Here is a 26,315-nt window from a genome sequence, read left to right as displayed (position 1 = left end):
TACTCACAGCCCTGTCAACGGCACAAGCCATTTATTAAATCACATGCCATGTTGTATGATTCAATTACATTATAGTTCTAGTTCTTTCCACAGCATAAGAATGTCATTACTTTGATGACTTCGTTAAACAAATACCTCTGATTAACAGATTTTGTTAAAGGAATAGTTAGACTTTTTTTTTTTTTTTTTAGCAAATACACTTATTTACTGTCTTATTTTAAAAAATGATATGAAAATATTGACGCTTCTCTCATATCTGTGCATTAACTATGAACTGCTATGGCTCTGGATAGCATAGCTTAGCATCGACACAGGAAGAAATGAGAAGGGGTAAACATCTGGCTGTCTCTATTTGCTAACAAATACGCCTACCTTCACCGGTAAAGCTCACTAATTAACATGTTCTTTTGTTTGATTTGTACAGAAATTGCAATCTGAAAGCAACACGTCATGATTTCACATGCTGGAACTATTTCTCTACGGGCACTCACTTCCTGGAGTTTGTGAAAAGAAACAGCAACTGGAACACGTTTGCTCTAACAGCTGGTAAAGCACGGTGACAGATGATCTGTGGTATTCTATGGGAAGTGACATCACCTGGCACCAAAAACCAGCCAATTAGAGAGCGAGGACCTTGATTGTTGCCAGTACAGTAGATGTCATGTTTTCACACACGTCTTTTGGATCACATGGATTCATTTAGAAAATGTCAAAGGAGACAAGACAACAAAGGTTAAATCATATTTTTTTTCTTATCATAATTTCATAGATAGATGCATAAGCCTAATGTTAGGGTGGCCTGATGATGTGTTTTGATGCAGACACAGGTTACTGGTTAAGGAATGAATGTCTCTGTGTTTGTGCTGTTAAACAATGAAAGAAAAGAGGAACATTTGTAAGCTGGGAGAGACACTGTAGAAACAACTGGCAAAGGAAGACGCCAGCCATTCCAAAATAAAGGGGATGTTGAAAGTGCGTTACACTGATCATTTGGAGAGTTTACAGGTTTTGCAACATGTCTCTCTATTGGAGAAAGCTGGTGTTCATGTCTCGCCCTGCTCCCGTCGTCCCTTACGTACCTCTTTTTGGGCTGTCTTCAGGGGTTTTCCTATGGTGTTGGTCATGTGTGCAGCTGGGGATGGAGGCCATGCAACGCTAATCCTCCTCCTCAGCTCAGGAAAGTACCCTGCCTCCCTGTGCAGAACGAAAACAACAAAGAGCTGAGTGTGGCTGCAGCCTCCGGGGTTCAGTGCACCCACCAGAACATGTCCAAGAGTCACAGCTTGCTGCGTCCTCCTACCCATCTATCCATGCATGACTCTCCTCTCTCTCATGCTTTTTCTCTTTGACCCTCTTTTCAACCTATGAAAGACACGTATGATTGCAGACTACATTGTAATATTCCTCTGCTTCATAGCCAGAGATAGAGGACTTTAGAAGGTCAAAAGAGAGGACACGCAGAACGCTACAAAAGAGAAAAGGAATGTGTTTCAGGGTGGATTTTATGAAGGAAAAATGATTCCCATTTGTGTTATATCATTTCATCTGACTATAATTACAGTGAGGTAGTCTACAGCCCTGAATGGAAACATACGGAAAGAAAAGTAAAACTCTATTAATGTCACCAGAATAAAAAATATATAGTTAAAGGAAAAACAAAAGCATTGACATGGCACATGGAACCACGTACATGGTACTTGGTGGATGGTTCCAGCACTCCACAACCCAGGATAAGTGGTTATGTAAAATGAATGAATGAATATAATATACTTAAGCAATATCACATGATCAGGAATCTTGTACTGAATATCAGCACGGCTGTGATTTCGTCGAAGATAATAACAGCCGTGCTGATATTCAGTACAACATCATATAACATCATTGCTTCTTTACAACAATTCTACAGATGCCATTCAGTTAACAGTAATGAGACAGATTATGATGTGTTTGTTTATTTAATCGTTTATTCGGCTGTGCCAATACAAATAGTTCGGCAGATGAACTGGGACTGCACCGTTGCCAAACAACACGTCAACATTTTCATGTAGCTTGTTGGTTTTGCTCTGCAGTCTATAAGTCTTCATACGTTTTCACAAATGTTATTTGTGGGAAAAATGTTCATCTTTGTGGTGTAAAGTTTATTATTATTGCCTAAGATGCATTATTAAAAAACAACAACAACAAAACTGTTGTCTTTAGGGTAAAAAACTGGCAGCTGCCATGGCCAGAATCTTACTGTAATAAATACAGAATAACTTTATCTAACATAATTAAATATAGCATTAAATATTGCAGTGTTTTACCCTATAATTAACAGTCTCTAGTATAAAATACTACTTTATTTTGTATAAATTCCCTTAGAATGCCATCTAAATAAAAATTATTAAATTGGCAGCGTGGTTGTGGTTTGCAGAATTTTACTGTAATAAATAAGGTATAACCTTTTCTAATATTACGGTAATAGGATTGGCCTTTTAGATTTTAAAATGTCTGTAGATTTTATAGTGAAAACCATGACAGTAAAAGACAGTAAAAGATGTCCTTAAATATTACAGTGTATGCATGTGTACATGCATCTATCTGTGCCAGATAATGTAACCTGATAACTCTATTGCACCCCTGATCGTTGCTCTAGCGCCACCATGAGGTTGATATTTGTGGTTTTGTGTGAAATGTCTCAACAATTACTGAATGGAATGCCATTAGATTTGGTACACACATTGATGTCCTCTTCATATTAAACTGTGACAACACTGGTGATCCTAGTACTTTTCATCCCATGTCATCATCTGGTCAAAATGTCATTGTGTTTGTGAATCATCCTTCATGCATGTACATCTGGAAACAGGATGGTTAGGAGAAGTGAAGGTTTTGCAGATACAATGTGAACATTCTGTCCACTGTGCTGAAGAAAAACTGTGCAGTATCATATTTTTCAACTTTCAATTTTCACTTTCAAGTGTACCGTTAGATCAAATTCACACCCCAAACCACGCTACTTATTTTGATTAGTCTGTTTGAAAAGTCTGCGACGGAAGGGATAAAAGAATCCAACACAGGTGTGAACATGGACAGAGAGTAGCTGCTTGATTAAAAAAAAAAAAAAAAAAGATATTTTCTGCTAAAAGTTTTGCTTTATTGGTCCAATATCTTCTGTTGTTGTTGTTAGCCATATATATACACACACATATATATATTACAAATGTTTTTCCATGTACAGTGCAACAGGTGTGAGAAAATAGATGTTGAATATGTTATGATGAAGCTTATAATGAAAATGACATCTTCCCATTTTTTCATTTTGCTGGAGGCTCCATGAGGTGTCAGAGTAACCCATGTAGATTTACCAAACGTATCCGAGGATTTAATCTGGATTTTAAACAATAACTGTGTAACTAAGGAGTTACGCTCCATAATGAGACACTTGTGATTTCAATGGACGCACCCACTCTTCCATACTGACTGATGGGATGAAAGTTACAGAACATTATTCCTTGGTGTTGAAAATAACTGTCCTCTGAAGACATTTTCTTACATTTTGGGGCAGAAAAAGGATGCTTTCTCAATATTTCAGGAGGAATTTGAAGTATTTTGCCAAATAAAGATAATCCACAATGCATAATAACTTGAAAATCATGATTATAGATGATGTGTTGTACTGAATTTTATCTTTAATAGTGCTATGCTTAATTATTCAGGAAGAGTACAGTCATTAACCTCATGTGAGATATTCCAACCAGCTTTTTTCCAGCTTTAAGAAAATGGTGAAATTTCACGACTTTCCAGTATTCATGACAACTGCAAAAACACGTGGGTGCTCCAGCCTTATGTCCACTAGCTGATTTATTTTAAATTTGTTAGAAGTCATTTATGTGACTGAGTCAAATATATGAACGTGTTTGGGTGGATCTCTTTGCCGTTTGGAACAGAAATCCCGTGCGTAATCACACATTTGGGTGGATTTTAACTTTAGTATTTACTAAGTGAGTGTCATTTTTATGAGAGCCAGAGCATATTTGTTTGTAGGGAGGTTGGCTGGCTACTGACAGAGTTGGTTGATCACCCCCTCCTCTTTCTGTCTCTCTCACACTCTCTCTCTCTCTCTCCCTCTCTTCAGCTGCCGCGATATTTTCCAGCTCTGGAGCCTCAACCGCACAGCTCGATCGATTCGCATTGATTGTCCCTGACGAGCTGCTCCACTTTCTAGCCAATGTCAGCCAGTCTGCGATCGGGAAGGAGAGAAATGAAGGAAAATCTCTGCCGCCCTGGCGGTGTCATTTCCACACACTTGGGTTGGCCGCCTGCCAGCAGACAGGTCAGTCGAAAGAGGTGGAGTGGACTCTCGGGCTGAGGGAGAGGAGGAGCAGCCGGGGATGAGACTGCTTTCAGTCGGCCTTGTATATAGTTCATAACCTCTGTTCTCCACAATAGACTGATGGGTGAATGAGTTCATGTATATATTTATTTCTTTTTTAAATCACTTTTCTGGATCATATATTATGATCTATGATATATTGATATTATATTGTATAATTAATGTTTATACAAAGAATGTTTTGAATCACTTATGGACTCTGATTATCTATATATCTATATCTATATATTGAGGAGTATATATTGGGTATATAGATAATGTTTAGTTTATCATGTTTATACGATGTATATACAATGTTTTCATAAACATTGCATAGATAATGTTTATACAAAGACTGTTTTGAATTTTGAATCACTTATGGACTCTGATCATCTATATAATACATGATCTTGAGGCATATTTATAGTTGTTATATATGTACCTTTGGAGTCTGATCATCCATAAAATATAGCTCTATATTGAGCCCTATATATGTGGATATATAGATAATTATACAATGTATAAACAATGTTTTTAATCACTTCTGGACTCGGACCAGCTATATAATATATAATACTGAGGCATATTTATAGTTGTTACATATATGCTTCTGGAGTCAGCTCCAGCATCATCGCAGACAGATTTTTCATTGAGTCCACAAACAGCTCTTCTCCCATCATGCACCTTGGACACCGTGAACCCTCTCGGCCCTCTCGCGCTTCATTATTGCCTGAGCTGAAAGCGCGCGCGCCGCACAAGAAGTCCAGTTCGGTTTTTCCGCGAAGCTCCAAAAATCTATGAAATGTGTTTGCATGTTCCTCTCTGCAAGCGGGGATGTAGAGGTGGAATTGCAAGGACCGAGAAAGCTGGGGGAACCCACGCGTTCAGCCTCAGAGAAAGTACGCTTTTTCCCCAAAAGAACTGCCGGTGAATATTTTTTTTTTCTTTTCACATTTGTCACTAACAGGCAGACACTCAGTAGGACTGTGTTCTCGGAGAATAAGCTTTTTTCCCCCCCCCTGCCCTTTTTTTTTTGGTCACCATTCTGCACGGCAGGCTGAGAGACGGACCGTTCGGACTGTGGGAGCCCTCCCCTCTGCTCGGATCTGCTTTGGTAGGTGCGAATAAAATGGGCCCGTGTTTGCAAATATGCAGATACATGGAAGGGGAGGGAGGAGGTGGTGGGGTGGGTGGGGGTGATGATGTGCGTGTGTGTGTGTGTGTGTGTGTTGTGGGGGGGGGGGTCATACTTTGTAGAAGTCTGCTGAAAAGTTGGGATGTCATCCTCTTATAGGATCAAGTTGTAGCGAGGGGGGAGCCGGGGCTCTTCTCTAATATCCTCAAATGTGCGACTGCAGACCATATGCTGGTTCCGCAGATAGACCACCGAGCTCACAGATCACTGAGCCGAGACAAAAGAGCTCTTCTGATCTGCTGATACTCAAAAAACAATAACAAAAGGTTCGATTAGCTAACCCGTGATTGGTGTGTGATGGTGCTGAAGGGAGTTTTTATTTTTTCTCCAACAACAATCGTCACCTTTCTCTATCTCTCTCTGTGTGTGTGTGTGTGTGTGTGTTAGAGAAGTCTCCGTCGGGGGCTGATCCGGATCGGTTTGTTGTGGATCAGCTGTTAATGATGCGCACTAACTTGACTCTTTCAGTTATGAAAAGGATGAGCGCGCACCGGAGCGGATCGTTCGCTCAAAAACTTTGATTGAATCCTCGAGCGCAAACTAAAATAAATCACCGCGCAGCGGAGCGAGGATCGTTTCTTTATTCCTCACTTGTTTTTCTGCCATCACGAGAAAGTTGCAGGTACACCAGCTCTCACACCGGGAGATTCACACACACACACGCACACACACACACATGCGCGCATTGCACACACACTGTGTCCGCAGCTCCAAACGCTCCATATGTTTGCCAATAATCATTCGCGCTCTCAGAATGAACGCGGTTGTTTTTCTCCGAACTTTTTTTTTGTGTGTGTGCGCACGGAAGAGAGAGAGAGGGAGAGAAAAAAAAGACGCAGACGCACGTTTGGACGGAGCCTTCCGTGGGATTCTTGTCACCAGACTGTTTGAGTCCCCTCTGCGTTTTGTGCGTCAGTCGACAGGAGGTGGGAGGAATAGACAATGTGAAGCTGCTCACCGTAGACGAGTACAGAGTCCGCAAATAGGGGATGGGTGGGGGTGCTGGTCGTGGTGGTGATGGTGGTGGTGGTGGTGGTGCATCGGCTGGACTCTAATGCATTAAGTGTTCTCGCATCTCTGCAGCTGCTCCAAACTTCACGGCTGATCAAACCCTACCGGAAATCAAACACAACATATATATATTATATATATATATATATATATATATATAGATATATATATATAATATATATATATAATTTATTTATTTTTATTTTTTTTACCGCCACTGTTAAAGAGCTGACTCGGATTACCTGGGACCTGCGCATGCAGTGACGTCAGCGAAGGAAACTTATTGAAGAGTTGCCTGAAGGCACGTGACACTTGATGTGTGATTTAAACAGCAGAGCAGTGTGTGTGTGTGTGTGTGTGTTTGTTAAAATAATCCAAGAACTCTCACTGAAAGAGTAAGACACACACACACACACACACACACACACACACACACACACTTCACGGGCCCGATCTAAATGAATGAATGAGCTTCAGAGCTGTTGGTAGAGAGGCACAGGCTGATAGCTTCCACTCTTTTCAGTCTTTATACTAATGCTAAGATAAGCTTATGTCTCCTGGCTGTAGTTTCATATTTAGCACACACACACACACACACACAGAGACAGTGATATTGATATTCTCATCTGTCTGTCAAGTCATTGATACTGAGCTGCAAGTTTCATGCAGATGATTCGCTATTAACAAACAAGCACACACACACACACACACACACACACACACACACACACAAACACTGACGCAGGCCAGTGTGTAAACTCTTTTCAGACCTCATGGTCAAGAAGCAAAAACTGAATTTCTCTGAGAGGATCAATACGTTACTCTGTAGAGCCGGAATATCTAGATCAAATAAATAAATAAATAAAAAAACATTTCATAGTCTCGACAGTGTGTGTGAAGTTTAATGTTTTAATGTTTGCTGCAAAATGTGTTCTACATGCTCACTGACACAGCAGCTATACGGCATTTAACCCAGATCAATTATAAAGTTGTCAGATGATGAGATGAAATGAATGCTCGTATGTTCTGTCACATCAAACGTTGTGCGTGCGTTCGGCAGATCAGCTGTCGTCGACAAAGTGTCCACAAAGTGACAAACATCACTTTTCCACTAAGTGTACCGTGTGAACAGCAATATTTAGAATCACATCAGCGTTGTGTTATACCTCCTCAGGCTCAGTCAATATTTTGTTGGCTACGCTGAGCAATTAATTGACAGTTAAAACTCGAGTAATTGTCCAATACTCTGATTATGGTGTAAGTGTGAAATCATCAAACAGATTCAGATCAGCCGTCAAAGAAACAGTTCACTTAGTCACACCAATACATAGCTGCTGTCCCCAATGCACTTCTGAATTTACTCAAACAAGAAACCCGCCAATTATTTTTGTGGAAGCTCCAGTTGCGGGTTCACGGCTGGGAGCTCATTGGTTGATCTGAGAAACATGTACTTCTTGGACGGTATTGATCATTTGGATCATTTATATCCAGATCTCTATCTCCGTCGGCTAATCCTGTGCAGCATGTTGTGCGCGGATAGATTAACAAAGAACAAGAAGGACTGAGTAGAAGGATAGCTGATATTTATACCTATTTTTGTGCTGACGCAGCTTGAGGTGCAAGAATGTGTCTCTCATAGGCTTTAATATGTAAGTAGTAATTATAGCGCTCCTGTCAGGCCAGTTCACAGAGACCTGAGGCGGGAGCTGTAGCATTAAGTCTGTAACATCACAGGAAATTGAGTAAACATGCTTTAAGGACAAAACAACACCAAATATCTGCTCTCAGCAGTACGGCACCGACTCTCAGCACAGAGGCAGTTGTGGTTTTAGGAGACGGTTCACATGAGGGCATAAACCTCTTTTGTAAATGATGTGGTGAAGGGATGGGTGAAGAGCCATGACGCTGGAAGTTGGTGATAAGCCAAAGACTATACACCACGGTCAGGGTTGATGATGATGGAAAGAGTGTGACTGATAGGCAGAGGAGGGCGAGTGTGAGGCTGAAATAGGTGCCTCTGCTTTCATTTGCTACACAAAATGGTACGCTAAAGTTTTGGCTGCAACCTGTTAACATATAAAACACAAACGCAGACTAGTTTGGTCTATTTTCTTTGGTAAGGTCATGTGGAGTATGAAAAACAATCACCGTCTGCATACAAGTATTATAGCGCTGGTTCCTCTTAGCATTAACTCTTGACTTGACTTAACTAGGTTAAATTAGGTACAGGCAAGCGCACAGCGATATGCACATATAACATTAATACTTTAATGTCTGCTTTAGTTGTAGGACAACTGAACACTGACCAACAATGTGACACATAACGTCAAGGTTTTATTTCTTATCACTTGGCCAATATAAACAAATTATAGGCAAGGTGTACCATAAAATATAGTTCCTGTTCTGAATTAAGAAATAAAATACAAATACTTATTATTAGTTATAATAATCAGCACACTAAACCTGAGCAAAATAAAGTAATCTATACAATCAATTATCACAAAAATAAATCTGGTCTTCCATTCTTCCCTCTCTTCAGATGAAATGTCCTCATTTCAAAGGTTATGAAACACATAAATCTCATCTTACGGTAGTTATTTGTACAAATCATAAGATAGCTGTTGGTTATCAAATACTTTAACCCTGAAAAGCATTTGTATTCAGAGTCACATGCTTGTCACATTGTTCACCTATAATACATATGTAATGTGTTTTCCTAAAATCACACTAATTTGTCAAATTATTAATATTTTACTGATACAACAGGAAGCAGTAGGTATTGGCGCAGCATGAAAAGTATTGTTTCACATAAATACATTGAAAATCATCGACACTTTGCGGCTTTTAAAAAAAATCTGACGTGTAATTCAGCCTCATCGTTTTTGTGAGCGGGTCAGCTGTAGTCGGGCTGCTGAGATAATCTTTTCCTGGCTGTGAATTATTATGTTGCAGACGATCAGTGATATTTCTGAAACTGTTTTCATTAGCACTGATTGCCAACTTTGCCACTTTGTAGACGACTTGAGAACTCATTTATTTTAGCTATTGATAATACGCCAGTTCGTTAATTATGTGCAATGCTCGAGCTTTTTAGCTCATGCCCTGTAGAGCGTTGATGAAGCAGTTGAATCAGAGCGGGACAAGATCAACACATAGTGTTGTTGTACAAGTAGATTATACTTTTGTAAACGTGCAGCTGCAGTACAGCTAATTAGACACACTGACATTCAAATCTCACAAATAACTCGAACAACATGTATTCATAACTGACCACTCAAAACAGATTTTTTTTCAGGTCCAGTGCCCCTTAAGGCTACAAAAATCCCCATGTATTACTCTGATGATCTGCAGTGCTGTTAAGCATTCAACCACAACTAAGCAAAAATCCAGTTAGTTTGAGTAGCTTTTGGGAAACCGGACCCAGGTCTGTGCTGTAGTAGGAGAAACTGAAACTATAGGGCTGAGGGGCTGCAGAGCTGGCTCTGGTTCGCTGGCGCCACATCCCCCTGAGCTGGTGAGAATGTGGGGGCTGTGCTCTTGCCTTTGAAGCTTTACCTCCCACTAATTCTGGCCTTCCAATTTCCACACACTGCACAGACACCCCCCTCCATCCTCTTTCCCTCCCTTTCCCTTTGTTTCCCTTATAAGGCCTGGCCCGGCCATTTCCTCAGCTTTTCTGTGGGAGGTGGTAGGCTTGTTTGTGAACATGGACAGGTCAGGAGAATAACAGCATAGTTTTTCTTTTCATGGATGAGCAGTCACAGGAATCTTATGCGAAAAGCCGGTGGGTGCATGCATCTCTGTCCAGTGGGGAGTCTCCCATTACTAGCCTAGTGAACCCTCTTCATAAGCCACACCACTCTGTTTGATATATGTCTCTACAGGTTTGGTCCTTCAAACTACTTCATAGACAATACTGTCTGGACAAATAGCTGATTGACAATGTCAAATTATAGCAATCAAAAGTTAATAAAAGAAAATCAACTTCCTTTGTTCTGTTTCTGGGCTTTTGGCCTACATTCAGAGAGATCAGAGGTTATACATTCAGAACAATGGGGATGTAACTGTTAGTCAATAAATGACTCAACTGCAGCCAATTTTTATATTAACCCTATTAGCTAAATAACTTTGGTTCAACAAACTCCATTTAAAAATATAGAAATAATCACAAACCGACACAGATTGGTAGGTCAAAGAGAGCTGAGAAGTGTTCACCTGGTCACCATTTCCATGCAGGTAATAAGGTAACAGATCAGGACGGTGACTTTTATTTATGTATGAGTGGCTGCATCTCCAATTACAGCAACACTAAATGTGTATGTTCATGAAAATAAATCTCACAAAATTACACTGTTGTGCAAGAGATGTGCATATATCTGTAGTTGGAGTTAGCTGCAGAGTATTTTGTCTTGGGAATATTCGTAATACTAATATTTTTTTTAATTAAAGGGACTATTAAGATTTTCAGTTGTCTCTGTTGTAATTTTAATTGAATATCTTACTATAGGTATTAAAGATTATTTAACTTAATTGTGTGCATGATTTTGACAAACTTAATTTAAAAGCATGGAATCGTGGATTTGATGATTTCGAAATTCTGATCGTGGGCTGTAAGTTACTTAATATCTTTAAAGCTTCCCATGAAAACAATGTAACAATGTGAAAGGGGTCATTTGTAGTGATGAACCTCCGGAATACTGTCACCTGAATATACAGGTCATGTCAGCCTTATGCAGCTTTCTAGTGAATTTGGCCTCATTGTTCAGCTGTCCAGGCAGCAGCTTCACTCTTTTTTGGCTCACTCTTATCACTCACACTCACATAGAGTTGTTTTTGTGGCTACACAAGGCAGCTCTTTTCAGCGGAAAAGGTCTAAAAATCCACCGTACACTGCCTGTTAGCACCAAACGCCATTAGTGGGGAACGAACAGAGTGGAGCATTTAGTTGGTAGAGACCAAACAGAGCTAAAAGAGAGTGAATGCTAGATTTAGGTTAGCCTGGTGGCCAGAAACAGTCCTCAAAATGAATCATAACGTTGCTTCATAACTGTCTGCCAGATCAACTCCAAAGGTGATGATATGCCAGTGCTGTTTCTGATAACAAGAGGCCAGAAAATCTTTGCAGGCTGAAGATACTATGTTTTACTATTTTTTCTTCTTCTTTTTTTTTTTTTTTTGCATTTGCCCAAGTTGACCCCAATTTAACTAGAAAATGTCTCTCTTCAATGCTTCAGTGTTTTAGTGAAGTGGTCATTGATCAGTAATTTACCTCTCTTCTCTCCCTGTGTAAAGTTTCCAGATGGCCCATAGAACAACTTGGATGAGGGCTGAGCTGTAGTGCGGGCAGAAGGCTCCGGGGCCTGCCTGTTGTCGGCCGGCTGACTGGTTCAATTTGGTGAGGCACTACTCTCACCGGAGCACAGGACGAACCCAGAAAAGGTCTTTGCTCCCCCTCCTCGCTCACCCCTGCCCCCTTTCCACCCTCACCCCCGACCCAGGCACGTACGCTCTGGACCATGTCTAGCGGGCTGTCGGATGGGGGCCGGACAGAGGACCAGGAGCGGAGTAGCTGCAAACAGGACTCTCCTGTTGTAGAGCGCAGGAACCGCAGTGGCATCATCAGCGAGCCCCTCAGTAAGAGCCTTAAGAACTCCCGTACCCTCTCCCAGTATACAGCAGTCTCCTCTGGTACCACCAATGGACACAGGAACAACAATGAGCCTAAGAGCCAATCGGCCAAGCCTCAGCCACCCCCGCAGCCCCAGCCCACTGTCTCAGCACTGACAGCATCCAAGTTGGACCGGACCCTAGAACAGGCTCTGGAGGGACAGAATGGCCTGCTACACTTTGCCCAGGCAGCAGCACTGTTAAAGCGGGCTGGTATGGAGCACATGCTCCTGCCTGGGGGCATGGGAGTGGGAGTTGGTGGTGGAGACGCAGGCTCAGGGGCTAGCGACTTGGAGGGTACGTCTGTCACGGACACCTTAGGTGGTCCCGTTGACTTCCCATATGGAGTAGGGGGTGGTTTTCCCTTCAACCCGGGGCTTTTCATTATGACACCGGCTGGAGTGTTTCTGGCGGACAGCGCGCTACACATGGCCGGCCTGGCCGAGTACCCGGCACAAAGCGAGCTGGCCTCTGCTATCAACTCCGGTAAAAAGAAACGAAAACGTTGTGGCATGTGCCCACCTTGCCGACGGCGGATTAACTGCGAGCAATGCAGCAGCTGCCGGAATCGCAAAACAGGCCACCAGATCTGCAAGTTTCGCAAATGTGAGGAACTGAAGAAGAAGCCCTCTGCTGCTCTGGAGGTAAGAGGGTGGTGGTTATCATGTGCTATTGCTTTGTCGGTCAATGCACAGACGTTCTGTGAAACTAACAGTATTTGAGTGCAGAAGTGAAGTGATAAAAATCACAAGTTTGTATTTGGGGCATTTAAAATTTAGAGTAGAGAGAGTGTAGAGAAATTTCGGCTTCAGACGCACAAAGCACAAAGATCTTTTGGTCTGATGCCTGTCAGGGAAATATTACAGGGTTTTTTTTTTTTGGTGTGAGCGATGGCTCCATAAGCAGGGAAATGACAGGTAGTGAAGAGTGGGTATGTGCAGGCCAGGTAAGTATGTACTATAACAAGCACCCAGTTTTTCAATTGTAACAAACACATGGTATCTTTTCTTTGAAATACAGAAAGTAGTCCCGTCAGCATTTGTGCGGTCAAGCGACATCCTCCTTGTGCAAGCTTGTGCGTGAAGTAATGTAAATTGTACTTGATGTGAAGGCATTAAGTGGCAGTGATTGTGAATATATATGTCTGTGTGTAAATGTGTGGGCATGTTTGTGTATGTGTGTGTACATAACACATTCCATCTGGCCGCAGAGATGTCATCTGGAGCGCCAGGTGTCAGTGTGACACATGTGCCCCCCCCCCCCGCCCCCATGCCCCCCTTTTGCTGCCGCTGTCCTTCTCTCCGGTGACACTCCTGCTCATCTAAACGACCCCTCCAAATTTCCTGTCTGTTATCTTCATCACACTCAGCGGCCTAACTAACCCCGGCTGTGATGACAGAATGACCAATCATGAAATCCATTCCAGCAGATGTTCCACCTCAAAGGAAATAAACTTTTGTGATCAATGGATAATAGTGTCACTTTGGCGTTACATAATAAATTGATAAATATGTAACACAGTGTGAACGAGAATCAGTGGAAAGGCCTCTGGTCTAATCGACACAAACTGGATCTGCACTTCAAACTGCGAATGGCTTTACTTCTCTCTTTCTGATGGTGACTGATGGTGACAGCTTTGCTCCTAGTTTGCAGACTGAACTGTTGGTTGTTCCATTCTACCCATTTTCTATACTATAACCCCCTTTTTTATTTTTTTATATTTAATATTCTATCTAAAACTATTGCAACATAGGGCCCCTAACTTTAACCAAGTAGTAAACGATGATGTTTCCTTAAGCTAAACCCAGTCGTTTTAATGCTTAAACCTAACCCAACCTTAATTATAATCAATAAAATACACACTATAAAACGAATTAATCTGTTAATGTCATCCTGCTGACAGGTGTATATGCTTTTATGTGTCCTCCTAAAGGACAAACAACATATTTTGCTGTGTAATTAAGAGAACATGTTGGCTTGTGTTAAGTAGACCATCCCAATGAAGATCATGTCTGATTTACTCGTTGTCAGAATCATGTTGTCATCGGGTCGTAAGCACAGGCTGGTGTGATGAGTCTGCGCATCATCACATGACAGTCATTCGTACTTTGTTCATCGCAGATTTTAAATGGTTAAAAAATGGTAAACATACATAAAGCCTACATGATTTGTATAAAGAGTTAAAACATTAAGGAACTGTGGTGGAATTCTCTAGTGTCCTCGCTCTATGGCTCACACAATGCGGAGGATACGGGTAATTTTATGCCCTGAAATTGAACTTTTTTGCCTTAATGCGCCACTGAGCAGCTTGCATAAGAAGATGTCCAGTTCTCTTCACACATCTGTACTGTAGATACAGAAGGCCCATATAATATAACATAAAACACAGTGATTCTTATTTTTATTTGATTATACACTAATAAACATAGTTGTGCATATTATATTCAACTTCTGCCACATTCTACAAAAAGAGCCTCCTAAATCCGACACACAAAAACTGACTTTCTCACAAGTTGAAAATCAGATTGATGCGTCTGGATGTCAGCATGTTGAATTTCAGTCTTCTATTGTTCATTTGCAAATTAATGAGAGGCTTCATTTGCTTCTGTTGATGATTCACCAAAATGGTGAAATGTGTCAGCTTGCTATGTAGGTGGTTCAACACAATGTCTGAACAGAAAAGAATTTTCATTTCATTTATGATTTGCAATTGATGCTGTTGTGGCACTTCATTCCAGTCGTTCACACTAGTTCTGCCAAACCCGAGGGGCCAATGAATTCACATGAATATTCATGAGTGATGATGTTGATATAGGTCATCATAACGTCATGGTCTGCTGATATTGCCAGTGGCCACCTCATATGAAAGAAACTCCAAGTATAATATCTGTCTGATTATTGATGTTCTGAGTAATTTGGTGTATTGTACTTCGATTGCACACGTTTTATTTAATCTGTCTGTCAAGCACTTCTTTTCACACCATAAATGAGGAGGCTAATCTCTGCTTCGTTTACACGGTGTGACAGAATGAGACTAATGAATGTTATTAAAGGATAATATCAGTGTTTTTAATTATGCCTGTGATTGTCGTGTGGTAACATTTATCGATTACATCAGCATTAGTGTCGTAGACAGCGTGGAAAACCAGCTCCCCTCTTAAACATAGCTTAAACTAGTACATCACAGTCAACATAAAATTTTAATGTGTTTCATTTTGCCCAAATGTGGATTATGCACTACACTAAAGTCTGCTCGTTCATCAAATACAAACGGATGTGAATACATTAATGATCAGGGTCTCATCAATTGCTGAAACAACAGGTGCACTGTAGGCGCGCAACAGATGAAATGTGACATTATATGATAAATATTCAGCGTCTATTTTAAAGAGGTGAAAGTTTTCTGGCGTTCGACTGCCAAGGGAAAGGAAAGAAACATTCGTGCCACACAGAAAGCATAAATCAAACCATTGCCTGACAACTCACAGTGTGAAAAAAATCTTTGTGACAAGGTAATCCCTGTAATATTCCTCCAACGGTCTTATTCATGTTCCTTAGAGCGCATTTTGGACATTTCTTGTCACATGATGCAGTCAATTTCAACCCTGCAAAGTGTGTATTTTAAGAGCAACTTAAAGCAACTAAACATGAATGCATTGCAACATTTCATTCAGTCAGGAAACCTCCAAAGAGGTCTGCAACCTGTTACCTCTTTGTCCCAAACAGGATTTTTCACAGTACCACCGTATCAACGTGTCCCCCGCTGTGCAGAGCCCTGACAGTAGCACAACATTTTCAATTGCTGCTTTTTATTTGTCCTCACGCAGTCACACATTTCCCATTAGCAGTCTACTAGTTGTCTCAAATGGCTTTGTTATTAAGTCAACAGCTCTTGTTCAGCAGGTGATTAGATCAGAGAATACAGCCTGGGCCGCACTGTCAGTGAGCGTGATGTCATGAGTACAAGCTAAATGTCAGAGGGAGAGATTCATGGAGGATGTGCTGCGTCAGGAGAGAAAGTGGAGAGCAGAGAGTCAACAGTTAATCCCAAATGTCAATAATGAGTAGATGATGTAATATTGTCAATAGCTGTTTAAAGGTTTCTGTAAGAGAAATTGCTGCTTCCCCCCCTTAATGCTCTCAATGTATATTCAGGGTGACCGGGGCAACACCGGTGCCAGAAGTGAAGATCATCCAAAGTGAACTGCAGTGAGCCTCAGCTGTTGCTCAAACAGCCTCAGAGTGTCACATTCCCCTCCAATCAAAGGCGGAGCGGCACATCCCCGTCTGCTGTGTCTGTAACAGTCTCTAAAGGGGAATGACGTCTTATTTAACATGTGTCTCGCAGTCAGTTTGTCAGGCGGTTTTGACTCCCTTTTTCGTCACATCTGCGCGTGCGTGCGCACACGTGAGTGAAAAACACTGGAAGAAATGTCTCTTTGTTTTACCGCATTTGCATTGAAGGTTGCGTTCGTATGTGTGTGCGTGCACGAGCCCGCGAGCGTACACACACGCGCACACACACACACACACACGTCAGTACACAAGTGCAGTCCAGCAGTGTGCTTATTTTAAGGGTGTTGACGGTTTCCATTGAAATCTCATGGCAGCTCAAAGAGGAGCGTAAAATTGGCAAGTGAGGGGGAGTTAGCATGCTGAGGCCTTTGCCACCTCATAGCTCACTGGCTGAAGATGTCTGGATTTATTCTGGGAATGTTACATTTGAGAGAAATAAGTGGGAAGGCAGTTCCTTTCTGCTCTATGTCTGAATACCCTCCAGTGGTGTCAGTCTCAGCGATGTTGTTCAACACCGAGAGAAAGAAGGAGAGTCAGGGTTAGGAAGTTGTAGTGTGCCTTGTTTTTACTTATATGTCACTGCACGCTCAGGATGTACTGTACTGTACCGTTGGGTTGGGTTGAAAATAGCCAAGACAGGAGCTGATTTTTGTCTTTGTCTTCTTATAGGATAATATATTTGGTCATGAAAATAATCATCAGTCACAGCTAATACGTGAACATACTTTAGGGCGACCATTGGGGCCAGTATCAGACGCTGATATGGGAGAGAAGCGTATTCCTGTGTGGTCTTTCCTGCCTTCCAGACACCGTACACCAGACAGCCAGGACAGAAGAGGCTCATGCAAACTGACAGACATGCAGACTGACACAGAGACACATGGATGTGTGGGCAGGTTGCTGGGCAGACAGACGGAGAAGTTGGAGTGGACGGAGGAGGCTCAGGAAGACAGAAAGGTGTCGTACTGTAGACTGACATCTGGATTAGGCTCTTAACTCAAGGAGAGACGGAGATCAGGTTCTAGTGCACACAGTAAGAGCTGAATTTGTAATGTGCAGGTCAAACGATACCTGGATGTCTATAAAACTGACATTTAAATTAGAGCTGCAACAATTAGTTTGTTGTGTAAAATGAATCAGCAGCTATTGTTATAATCACTAGACGCAGCCCCTTTTACACCAGTAACATGGACATGTGTAATTAACTACATGTAGCATTTGTGTGTTGAGCTAATAGATCAGATTGTGCGTGTTAATGTTCCAGCCCTGGTTACCAGATGTATGAAATCGTATCAATATATTTACATAAGAATCAAATTTGACTCATGGAGGGCGCGCAGGCTGAGGGGGGAATGCCTCACGCTCAGCCTGACAAACATTTTAATGTTCGCGCCTGCTGGAGGTCGTTTGACTTTATGTGGGAGATGCTTTGCGTTCATTGTGTCAGTTTGTGTTTCTCTTTTTTGTCCTTGCGAGCGTCCATAAGGGAATTCTCACAATATAGTATAACAATTATTGATGTAGCCGTGAAAACAATAACCGGAATGCTGAGCGGTGCTCTTTGCATCAATAACACCTAACAACATGTAATGTGCTCTGAAACAGTTAGTCTGAAAGGTAAAGGATGCTTCCTTCTATTTCTTTTGTGGTATGCTTGCACACAAATTGTCGGGCCGACGCTAAGACAAATGTGCTGGCCCTGTTTGAGAAAAACACATCCATTGATTTCAGTGATTGGCCACTTCACGCCCACAGATCCCATCTGTTTGAACCTGTGCAATCAGGAAGGATTTTTCTATTCCTGAACCGCTGCCATTTTGCCATTGATTGCTCATGTTTGATAATGAAGAAAAACAGCACTTACAGTTAAATCGAAGGACGTGTTATTCTTCTTCCCACACATTACGTCACGGTCAGCACATCCCTCACCAGGTTTTTGACATCTGTGGCAGCGCCAGATGTTGCTGTCCTCTGACTGTCTTCTTAACAGCTGAGTGCTGCTGTTGAAAGGTCATCACGAAGATGGATGACAGGCTAACAATATTTAACAAGCAGACCATGAAAATATGTTGGCAGTATGTTAGCTGTTAACCTCCAGGTTTACGGTTCTTTTTAATATTCATTTTTCATTTTATTAGTAAATTTAGGTGAAAATAGAAATTAGCAGCAGCAGAAACATATATTGAATCCAAACAAAAAAAAATTGACGTGATTAATAAGAGTTTGATGTGAACTGGCACATGCATATGTGGGCTGTGAAAAAGCGCTGGTGCTATTCGGTACGTCTGATGTCAGATTATTCCTGATTGAGTCAATTTAACAAATAAAGCACAGTGTGGGCTATATTTGGCTGAGATCACCAGAGTAATTACCTTGTTTGAAGTCTTTTTTATCCAACCAAAATGTCATTTCTGTCAGCAGGATTTAACTTTCAAAATGAAAGTAAATGAAACCTGCGGAGATGTCACTCAGTCTCACGTCCAGATATGCAACAAAAAAAAAAACTGTACTGCTGATTCAAGGTGGAGGAATGGTTTAAGTGGGTCTGAAAAGTGATTAGGGCTGGTATTCTTGGTTTCAAACAAACTTCTGTGAACTAATGGACCGTTTGCCTCGGAGTCTTCTTTGTTTAAAAAAACTCTAGTTTCACTGCTGCGCAATGAGATGCAATTATTACTTATTATGTTCAGGTGACACATTTTTTAGAATTCAGACAGAATTTTGAAGTTTCTTCAGAGGACCACACAAATATCAAATATGTGTGATTGTTTGCCTGGCTGTTTGTCTTGTCACAGTATGTACGATTCCTTATTAAACCTTCTGCTGTCGATTGCTGCTGGAAAAGTGAATCTGAATCAATCGTGAATGAGAATTTTATTTTAACAGTCTCACTGTTTGGTGTGATTTCGGGGGTGTATTGTGAGTGTCGGTTAACGTGCCACTGTGTGCGGAGGTGTGTGACTGTACTTGAATACATATTGGCTTGGTGTGAGAGTGTGTGTGGGTGCATAAATGTTTGCCTAGCTCCTCTTGCCTCACTCCAGGCAGACAGAGCTGGCTAACGGAAGAATCCGTGTTGCAGAATGGAGTTGCACTTTGCAGGACGCCAGCTGTGCTGCAGCTCCAGGGACCCGAGCGGCTCTCTCTATCTCCTGACTGGCAGGCCCCGCTGCTGAGCCCTGCAGCTGCATGCATGTGTGCCACTCCTGCATGATGCACTCAGACACACACAGATAACCACAGTGAGAGAGGGGTGAGGGAGAGAAAGTGGCATAATCATTGGTGTGGGAGAGCAATGTGTGTGGTGGCTAAATAATAAATGTGGCATATCGGGTTTTGTGTGAAGCCAGGACTGAAGCCGCTCCTGTGGTGGTGCTGGGGGGAGAAGGGGAGGATGTCGAGATTTCACACATGCTACTCAGAAGTTTAGCTGTTGAAACGATTAGTTATTCCACGTTTAAATCATGTGTTAGATAACAATACTAAATATTCATTTAGCTTTTGTCTGTAGAATATTGCAAATTTGTATCTTTATGTTGGTTAGACAAAACACTATTTGAAGATTCCACCCTGGGCTCTGATAATTACATTTATCTTTCTTTAAATAGTTCATACATTAAGCAGTCAACTGAAAAACCTTCAAAACAACAGATTGTTAGTTGCAGCCATAAATTGAAGAAACTGCAAAGAATGTAGAAGCAGGAGGTCTGTCAAGGTGTGAAGGATTTGTAGCTTCTCAGTCTTTGATTTGAAATTATATTTGCAAAATGTGCTGCTTCTCATTAACAACCACAACTTCCTATCCCCCCCCCCCCCAACTTCTTTGTCTGTTTCTCCAAGAAGGTGATGCTGCCTACAGGAGCCGCGTTCCGTTGGTTCCAGTAGGACTCCTCCTCCTCCACTCCCTACCCAAAGCTCTGCCATCAAGTGCAATGCCAACTCCTGGATTGTCTCCGGAACTGACACTGGCTAATAAAGAAACAAGCAACAAATAAAATTCTAAAAAAACAAACAAAAAAAACAACAACGACAACAACAAAACACCAACAAGAAAAAAAAAAAAAATCAATCGGGTAATGGGTGCACCTACTTATTCCTTGAACCAAAAATGAAGCGTAAAGAAAAGCATCTATGGCAATTTTCATTCCCTTTTCTATGTTTCCATTTTGGTACCTTTTGTCCTTTTTCCAGCAGGTTTTTTTCTGTTGCTTAAACATGGAACTGTTCATTGTCAGAAACAGAAATGACGGACTGAGTGTGGACAATCAACTAATTTCTGTGTTTGGTGTTAATGTTGTTCATGTGTGGAAAGATACAGTACTTGTGTAGAGAATGTAAATTTACAGCTATATTTCAAAACTAGTGGCTAATGGCAAACATTGTAATTCTTCACCATTATGTTACTGAAACCCTTGTCTATTTTATGATTCATTTTGTCAAAGAGGACGGTTTTCGGACAGGTCAGTGATTGTCTTTGAAAGACAAAGAAAATGTTTCAAATTGTGACGCCGTGGATTTCAGATTTAAACAAAACTGAGAAAGTCATGTTATTGGGCGGATCTCCAGAGACTCTTCACTGGGTTGAAGATGCTGTTCGCCAGAGCCGTGCACTACTGTAATCTCCTCAATCAGCCCTTCTCTGCATTTCCAAACTTTTCCTTTAGTGAAACTGGCAGCCTTATGTTACTGGGGCCCTACTGAGCATGTGCCAATACTGCTCAGGGCAATAGCATTAAAAGACAGCACTTGCTCTGAGTCTACCCGACTGAACGCACTGAGACAAGATTACATTTTTTTATTTGTTTATTTGTTATATTTTCATGATTTTGTTATGTTGCTGGGTAGCTACAGCTTTTAAAAATAACCAATCTTTGTATTCGTTTAGAAAATTGGACCGGTTTTGTGAATAAAAAGGAATGCATGTATTCGTGTCAAAATTTACAATTCTGATGTTTGTCTACTTGTCTATTTGCATGTTTTTTTCTAAAAACAGCTGGTTTGACAAAAAAAAAAACTGTAAGTATACATTTTCCATGAACTGAAAAAAATTCCCTTTACTTTTATAATTGGCTCGTGTAGGAACATCCTCTAAGATTCTGACACAAGCAGAACTCATTAAAAGTAAATCAGGTGGTCGTATGGATCACCGTGATGTCTTTGGTTTGACTGAGATATTTCTCTCACTGCCTATGTAATATCTTCCTATAGTGGAATGACTGATGGAGCCTTGCTATGCTAAAATGTAATCAAAATGATTTAAAAGATGTTTGAATAAGAACAATTTCTGGTCGCAGTGTTTCTTCAAAATGCATGAAACCTCTTGAAAATTCCCCCAAATGTAATTTGTCAGAAACACACAAATTCAGAAAAAAACAAATTGAGATAAAAACAAAATACAGAAACGGATGGCCACAGAAACTGTTTCCAGGGTCACTGAAAAACATGCTTGTTGTCTCACCAAAAAATACAGATACAGACCAACTTATAATAACTAATAACTTCATGAGTCCCAAACAATGACAGTATAAAGTATGGACAGTGCATGAGCGATGCCACCCACAGGTTTCCAAAGCACCAAGCATTTTCAGCTGAAACTATGGGGCGCTGGCCGCTGCCATGTTGGCTGTAATGCCTCTTCCACTACCTGAATCTAAATATTGGCAAAGCAGTGGATCATTGGCAGACCTAAGGCGGACCAAATGATGCCTGGTTGCTCTAATAAGCCGTTACCTGCCTGTCAATCAAAGTGGCCATGCTATTAATTATGTGTAACTTTAATATAATTAGCTTTAATATAATTTGAACGAGTGAGTTAAAGAAAATTAAGCCTCAGTACAGTTGTCAAGAACAATGAAATTAGCTATAGGGACCAAAACTGTTTTTTGTACCAGGCTGTAAACATGTTTATTTCTGCTGAGAAGTTGGATATTTTAATATGGGGACTTATGGAAATGTTCTGTAGCCAGCCTCAAGTGGCCGCTCGAGGAATTACAGTTTTTAGCACTTATGCATTGGCTTCATTTCCGAGACATGGAGGTTGCCGCTGGGTCCCAAACCATGGTGACAACAAGAGTGTCTTATCTGTGTGCATCACTTTATAGCGTCCACTGGAAACAACTTCTGTTGTGTCATTTATGTCACTTGAGGTGTGTTTCTGGATTTGGCTGTCTTTGCTACTTTTTTCTAAATGCTTATGCTGTTTGTTTGTCTGTCAGCTGGATTACAGCCCGATCTTTATGAAACTTGGTGGACGGGTGTTGATGGTAAAATGAACTGAATTTGTCACACACACAAACCCATTGCAATTAAAGTCAATTATATGCTGTTACTAAACATACAACAAGATGTAACAGCCACCACAAACGTCACTGTACAAACATCTTGGTGGAGGTCTGCTCTCCAGTTTTTAAATGTGAACTAAAACTGTAAAATCTTTCCAAAATGTGCTCAATCTCACATAGGCTTTAGTGTAATTACTGACTCTAATGCCTCAGGTCTGTGACACTAGAGTGAATTTCCATTTTCTACTTCCTTTTCACAGCATCATAGTCACCCTTTCATATGCACGTGGGGAAGTAGATGCAGATTTCTGCTGCAGCCGTAGAGCTGAGTGTTTTTAATTAGTGAATATCCACAGTGGAAGGCCCAGTATGGTGGGCTTGTGTACAAGCTCGTGATCAGCTTGGCGAGCGGAGGGTTGGAGAGTGTAGCTATATTCCCAGCTTCCCCCCCGGTGACAGTGCTGGGCTAGTGCCATCGCCATGGCGATGTGGGGAGTGTGTGCATGAGTGTGTGCGTGCCTGGGGGGGACATGGGGGTGTGGGGGAAGCGGTGGTGGCTGAGGCCTTTCATTATTAATGTGCACCGCGGCGTCCTTACCTCCTCTGAGCCCGCACAGCTCACTGCCTGACCTGCCATCCAAGGGAGAGGGAATGGGGAGGGGGGACTGAGGAGGCAGGGATAAAGAAAGTGAAGTGAGCCAGAGAGAAAGAAAGAGACAGCACGACCCGTGTATAGTAACTGTAAAATATATATTCATTCATGTACTTTTATGTCACATTTACACCTGAAAAAATCTTGGGTGTGGCTGCAGGTGACTGGGGCTCATGCCTGCTTAGGTGTAGCAGCCTAGGGGTTGGAGTTGGGAGGAGGGGTCACGTTTTGGTAGTAGTCTTCATGCAGAGGGGTGTAGGTCTTGGTGAGCAGGCCTGTCACGCTGGGAAAATCCTGGAATCTTATCACCACCTCACAGACACTGAGCAGCACTGATCTACTCACCCTCATTGCCAGCAGACATGCCCTTCCCCCATCCAAATGCCCCTGCACAGTCTGGCCCCTTCTCAGCTCGCTCACCACCTTCTTCGAACAGGGAGATAGAAGGAACTGATGCAGTCCGATCCTTGTGAAGGGAGGAATGTAGCTTATACAATGTGACTAACAGGAAGAAAAACACGAGCTTTCCAAGTGAGTACACAGGCCAGTCTGACTATTCAGCAGTGACCATTGTTTTACTGTATGGCCACTGAATTTAAGTCAAGTCACTAACCTCTCAGACTAGAACATAATAAATATTAATATAATTTAATGTTTTCCGAGTTGAAATGTTATTAGTAAATGCAGCACTCTATGGAAATCCCATTTATTTCTGTGTAATGAGGTAAAATAAGTGAAAAATTTGCCTCATTAGGGTTCTCATAATTTCTCAGAGTGTTGTTGAAATTACAACAGCAAAAACAAAGGTCATATATGATGTAACTGTGCTAAATGTTTTATTTTCCATTGTATATTATAGGCTGCTACTTTTATTCATCTTGGACTGATAGGTCTACTGGGTAAATGTGTTTACAACATCATTCCATTTTATCCAGGATTGCTCAAAGATGTATTCCAGTTGTGCATTTTCAAGTGGAAAAGTGGTACTAGTTGCTATGCCAACTATTATAGCAAAGGTAGCCAGAAATCCATTTCATTTGGTCATTTCCTTTTTTGAAGAAAAACTGAATTATTATAAAAGTTGACTTTTTATTTTTATTTTTATTATTATTATAAAAGCCATATAATATAGTATGTCAATATCTATGATTAAAGATAAAGATATGCTACAGATTACAGATAGCAGTATTTACTAGTAAATAGGTACTATGTGGATTATAGACAACACATTATACTAATGCACACTAGTAATATATATCAATAATGTCCATGTTGCATTATGATAATACTATTAGAAACTAAATCTGTGAAATCCAAACACTTGATGTGACAGAATTTATTCAGAAGTAAAAAAATATCTCTGATTACAGCAGGTCAATTTTTCATGTCATTCTGAATACATAGCCTAATCTACTAACCTGAAGTGACATTACACTTTCCCAGAATGCTCCACTTGTGTGAATGATGTCACGAGCTGGAACACTGAGCCACAGAAATCAATGTCACCAATACTCCTGTTGAGTATTGATGTTTTGAAATCGGTGCATCCTCTGTTCAAAGAAAAGAAGCGTACCCGGCTTCCACTACATTTACCAGACCAGACGCATGGGTGTGTTTGAGAAAGCCAGAAACTAAAGAAACTACAGTATTTTTATTTTTTTTGCTTTGCTATGTTGATCACCTATGAGACTGTTTGTTAATGATTAATGCACAGGTTGGACTAATACTAGTGGACATCAAGCAGGACCACAGCAGCAGCCATAGCCACGATTCCTGAGAACCTGCGAAAAGAGAAAGCAGAAAAACTATAATATAGGACATGAATGTGCACTGATGGAGAGTGACAGAAGAAGACAAAAACGCACTGCATCATGGAAGTCCTCCAGCAGTCTAGGCCTATAGCAGAATAACCGAAGGATAGTTCAGGACTCACCCGAGCTAGCCCTATCAAAAAGGAAAGTCTTAAATGTGGAGAGGGTGTCTGGATCCAGAATCAGAACTGGGAGTTTGTTTCACAGAAGAGGAGCTTGATAGCTGAAGGCTCTGGCTCCCATTCTACTTTCAGAAACTATAGGAACCACAAGGAACCCTGCATTTTGGGAGTGCATTGTTCTAGTAGGGTAAAAGGGTACTGTGACTTAAGATATGATGATGCCTGACCATGAAGAGCTTTGTAGGTAAGGAGAAGGAAAATTCTATTCTGGATTTTACAGGTAGCCAATGCAAAGAAGCTAAAATGGGAGAAATATGATCTCTGATCCTGGTTCTTGTCGATACAAGTGTTGCAGCATTTTGGATCAACTGTGCAGTGCTAAGGGACTTATTGGACCAACCCGAGACAGGATGCACCTTATTTTTTGCGCTGTTATGTAAATGAAAAAAGGCATTCCTTAAAGATTTGTTTTATGAGAAAGTTAGATAAAGAGTTTGGGAGACAATCAAGAAAAGAACTTCAGTTTTGTATAACATCAGAATTAGTTAACTGACCAACAGTTTCATCTTGCTTGATCGATAAATATAATTGGGTATTATCAGCATAACAACGAAAGTTAATGGAGTGATTGAATAATGCCTAACGGAAGCATACATAAGGTGCATAGAATGTGTGCATGGAGGATTCATCGTTAACATGTACAAATTATCTGATAAATAGGACTGAAACCAGTGTGGTTCCCTTAATGCCAATTAGATCTTCTAGTTTCTGTAATAGGATGTGATAGTCAATAGTATCAAATGCAGCTCTAACAAGACAAGTGCAGAGACGAGTCATTTATCTGATGCCATTAGAAGGTCATTTTTAACTTTGACTAGTGCTGTCTCTGTGGTATGATGTACTCTACATCCTGAATGAATCCTCAG

At 41.1% G+C, this 26,315-nt stretch overlaps 1 protein-coding gene across 3 annotated transcripts; it reads left to right on the top strand.

Annotated features, from left to right (window-relative positions):
- Positions 1-4,091: 4,091 nt before the first annotated feature.
- cxxc5a (CXXC finger protein 5a) lies at positions 4,092-21,464 on the top strand. 3 transcript variants are annotated; one of them, XM_010738003.3, is made up of 4 exons: positions 5,092-5,281; positions 5,411-5,468; positions 11,853-12,871; positions 20,364-21,464. In XM_010738003.3, exons 3-4 carry the CDS (start codon positions 12,077-12,079, stop codon positions 20,406-20,408), a joined length of 840 nt encoding a protein of 279 aa, XP_010736305.1. In that variant the 5' UTR covers positions 5,092-5,281; positions 5,411-5,468; positions 11,853-12,076; the 3' UTR covers positions 20,409-21,464. The 3 variants fall into 3 exon arrangements, with proteins under 3 accessions (XP_010736306.1, XP_010736305.1, XP_010736307.1); XM_010738004.3 differs by lacking the exons at positions 5,092-5,281; positions 5,411-5,468 and adding an exon at positions 4,092-4,315; XM_010738005.3 differs by having other exon boundaries at positions 5,095-5,468; positions 20,367-21,464.
- Positions 21,465-26,315: the final 4,851 nt, after the last annotated feature.

Source organism: Larimichthys crocea, chromosome XXII, assembly GCF_000972845.2.
Source record: "Larimichthys crocea isolate SSNF chromosome XXII, L_crocea_2.0, whole genome shotgun sequence".
Classification (NCBI taxonomy): domain Eukaryota; kingdom Metazoa; phylum Chordata; class Actinopteri; family Sciaenidae; genus Larimichthys; species Larimichthys crocea.
Note: the sequence above shows the minus strand (reverse complement) of the source record. Positions and strands in the feature narration are given on the sequence as shown.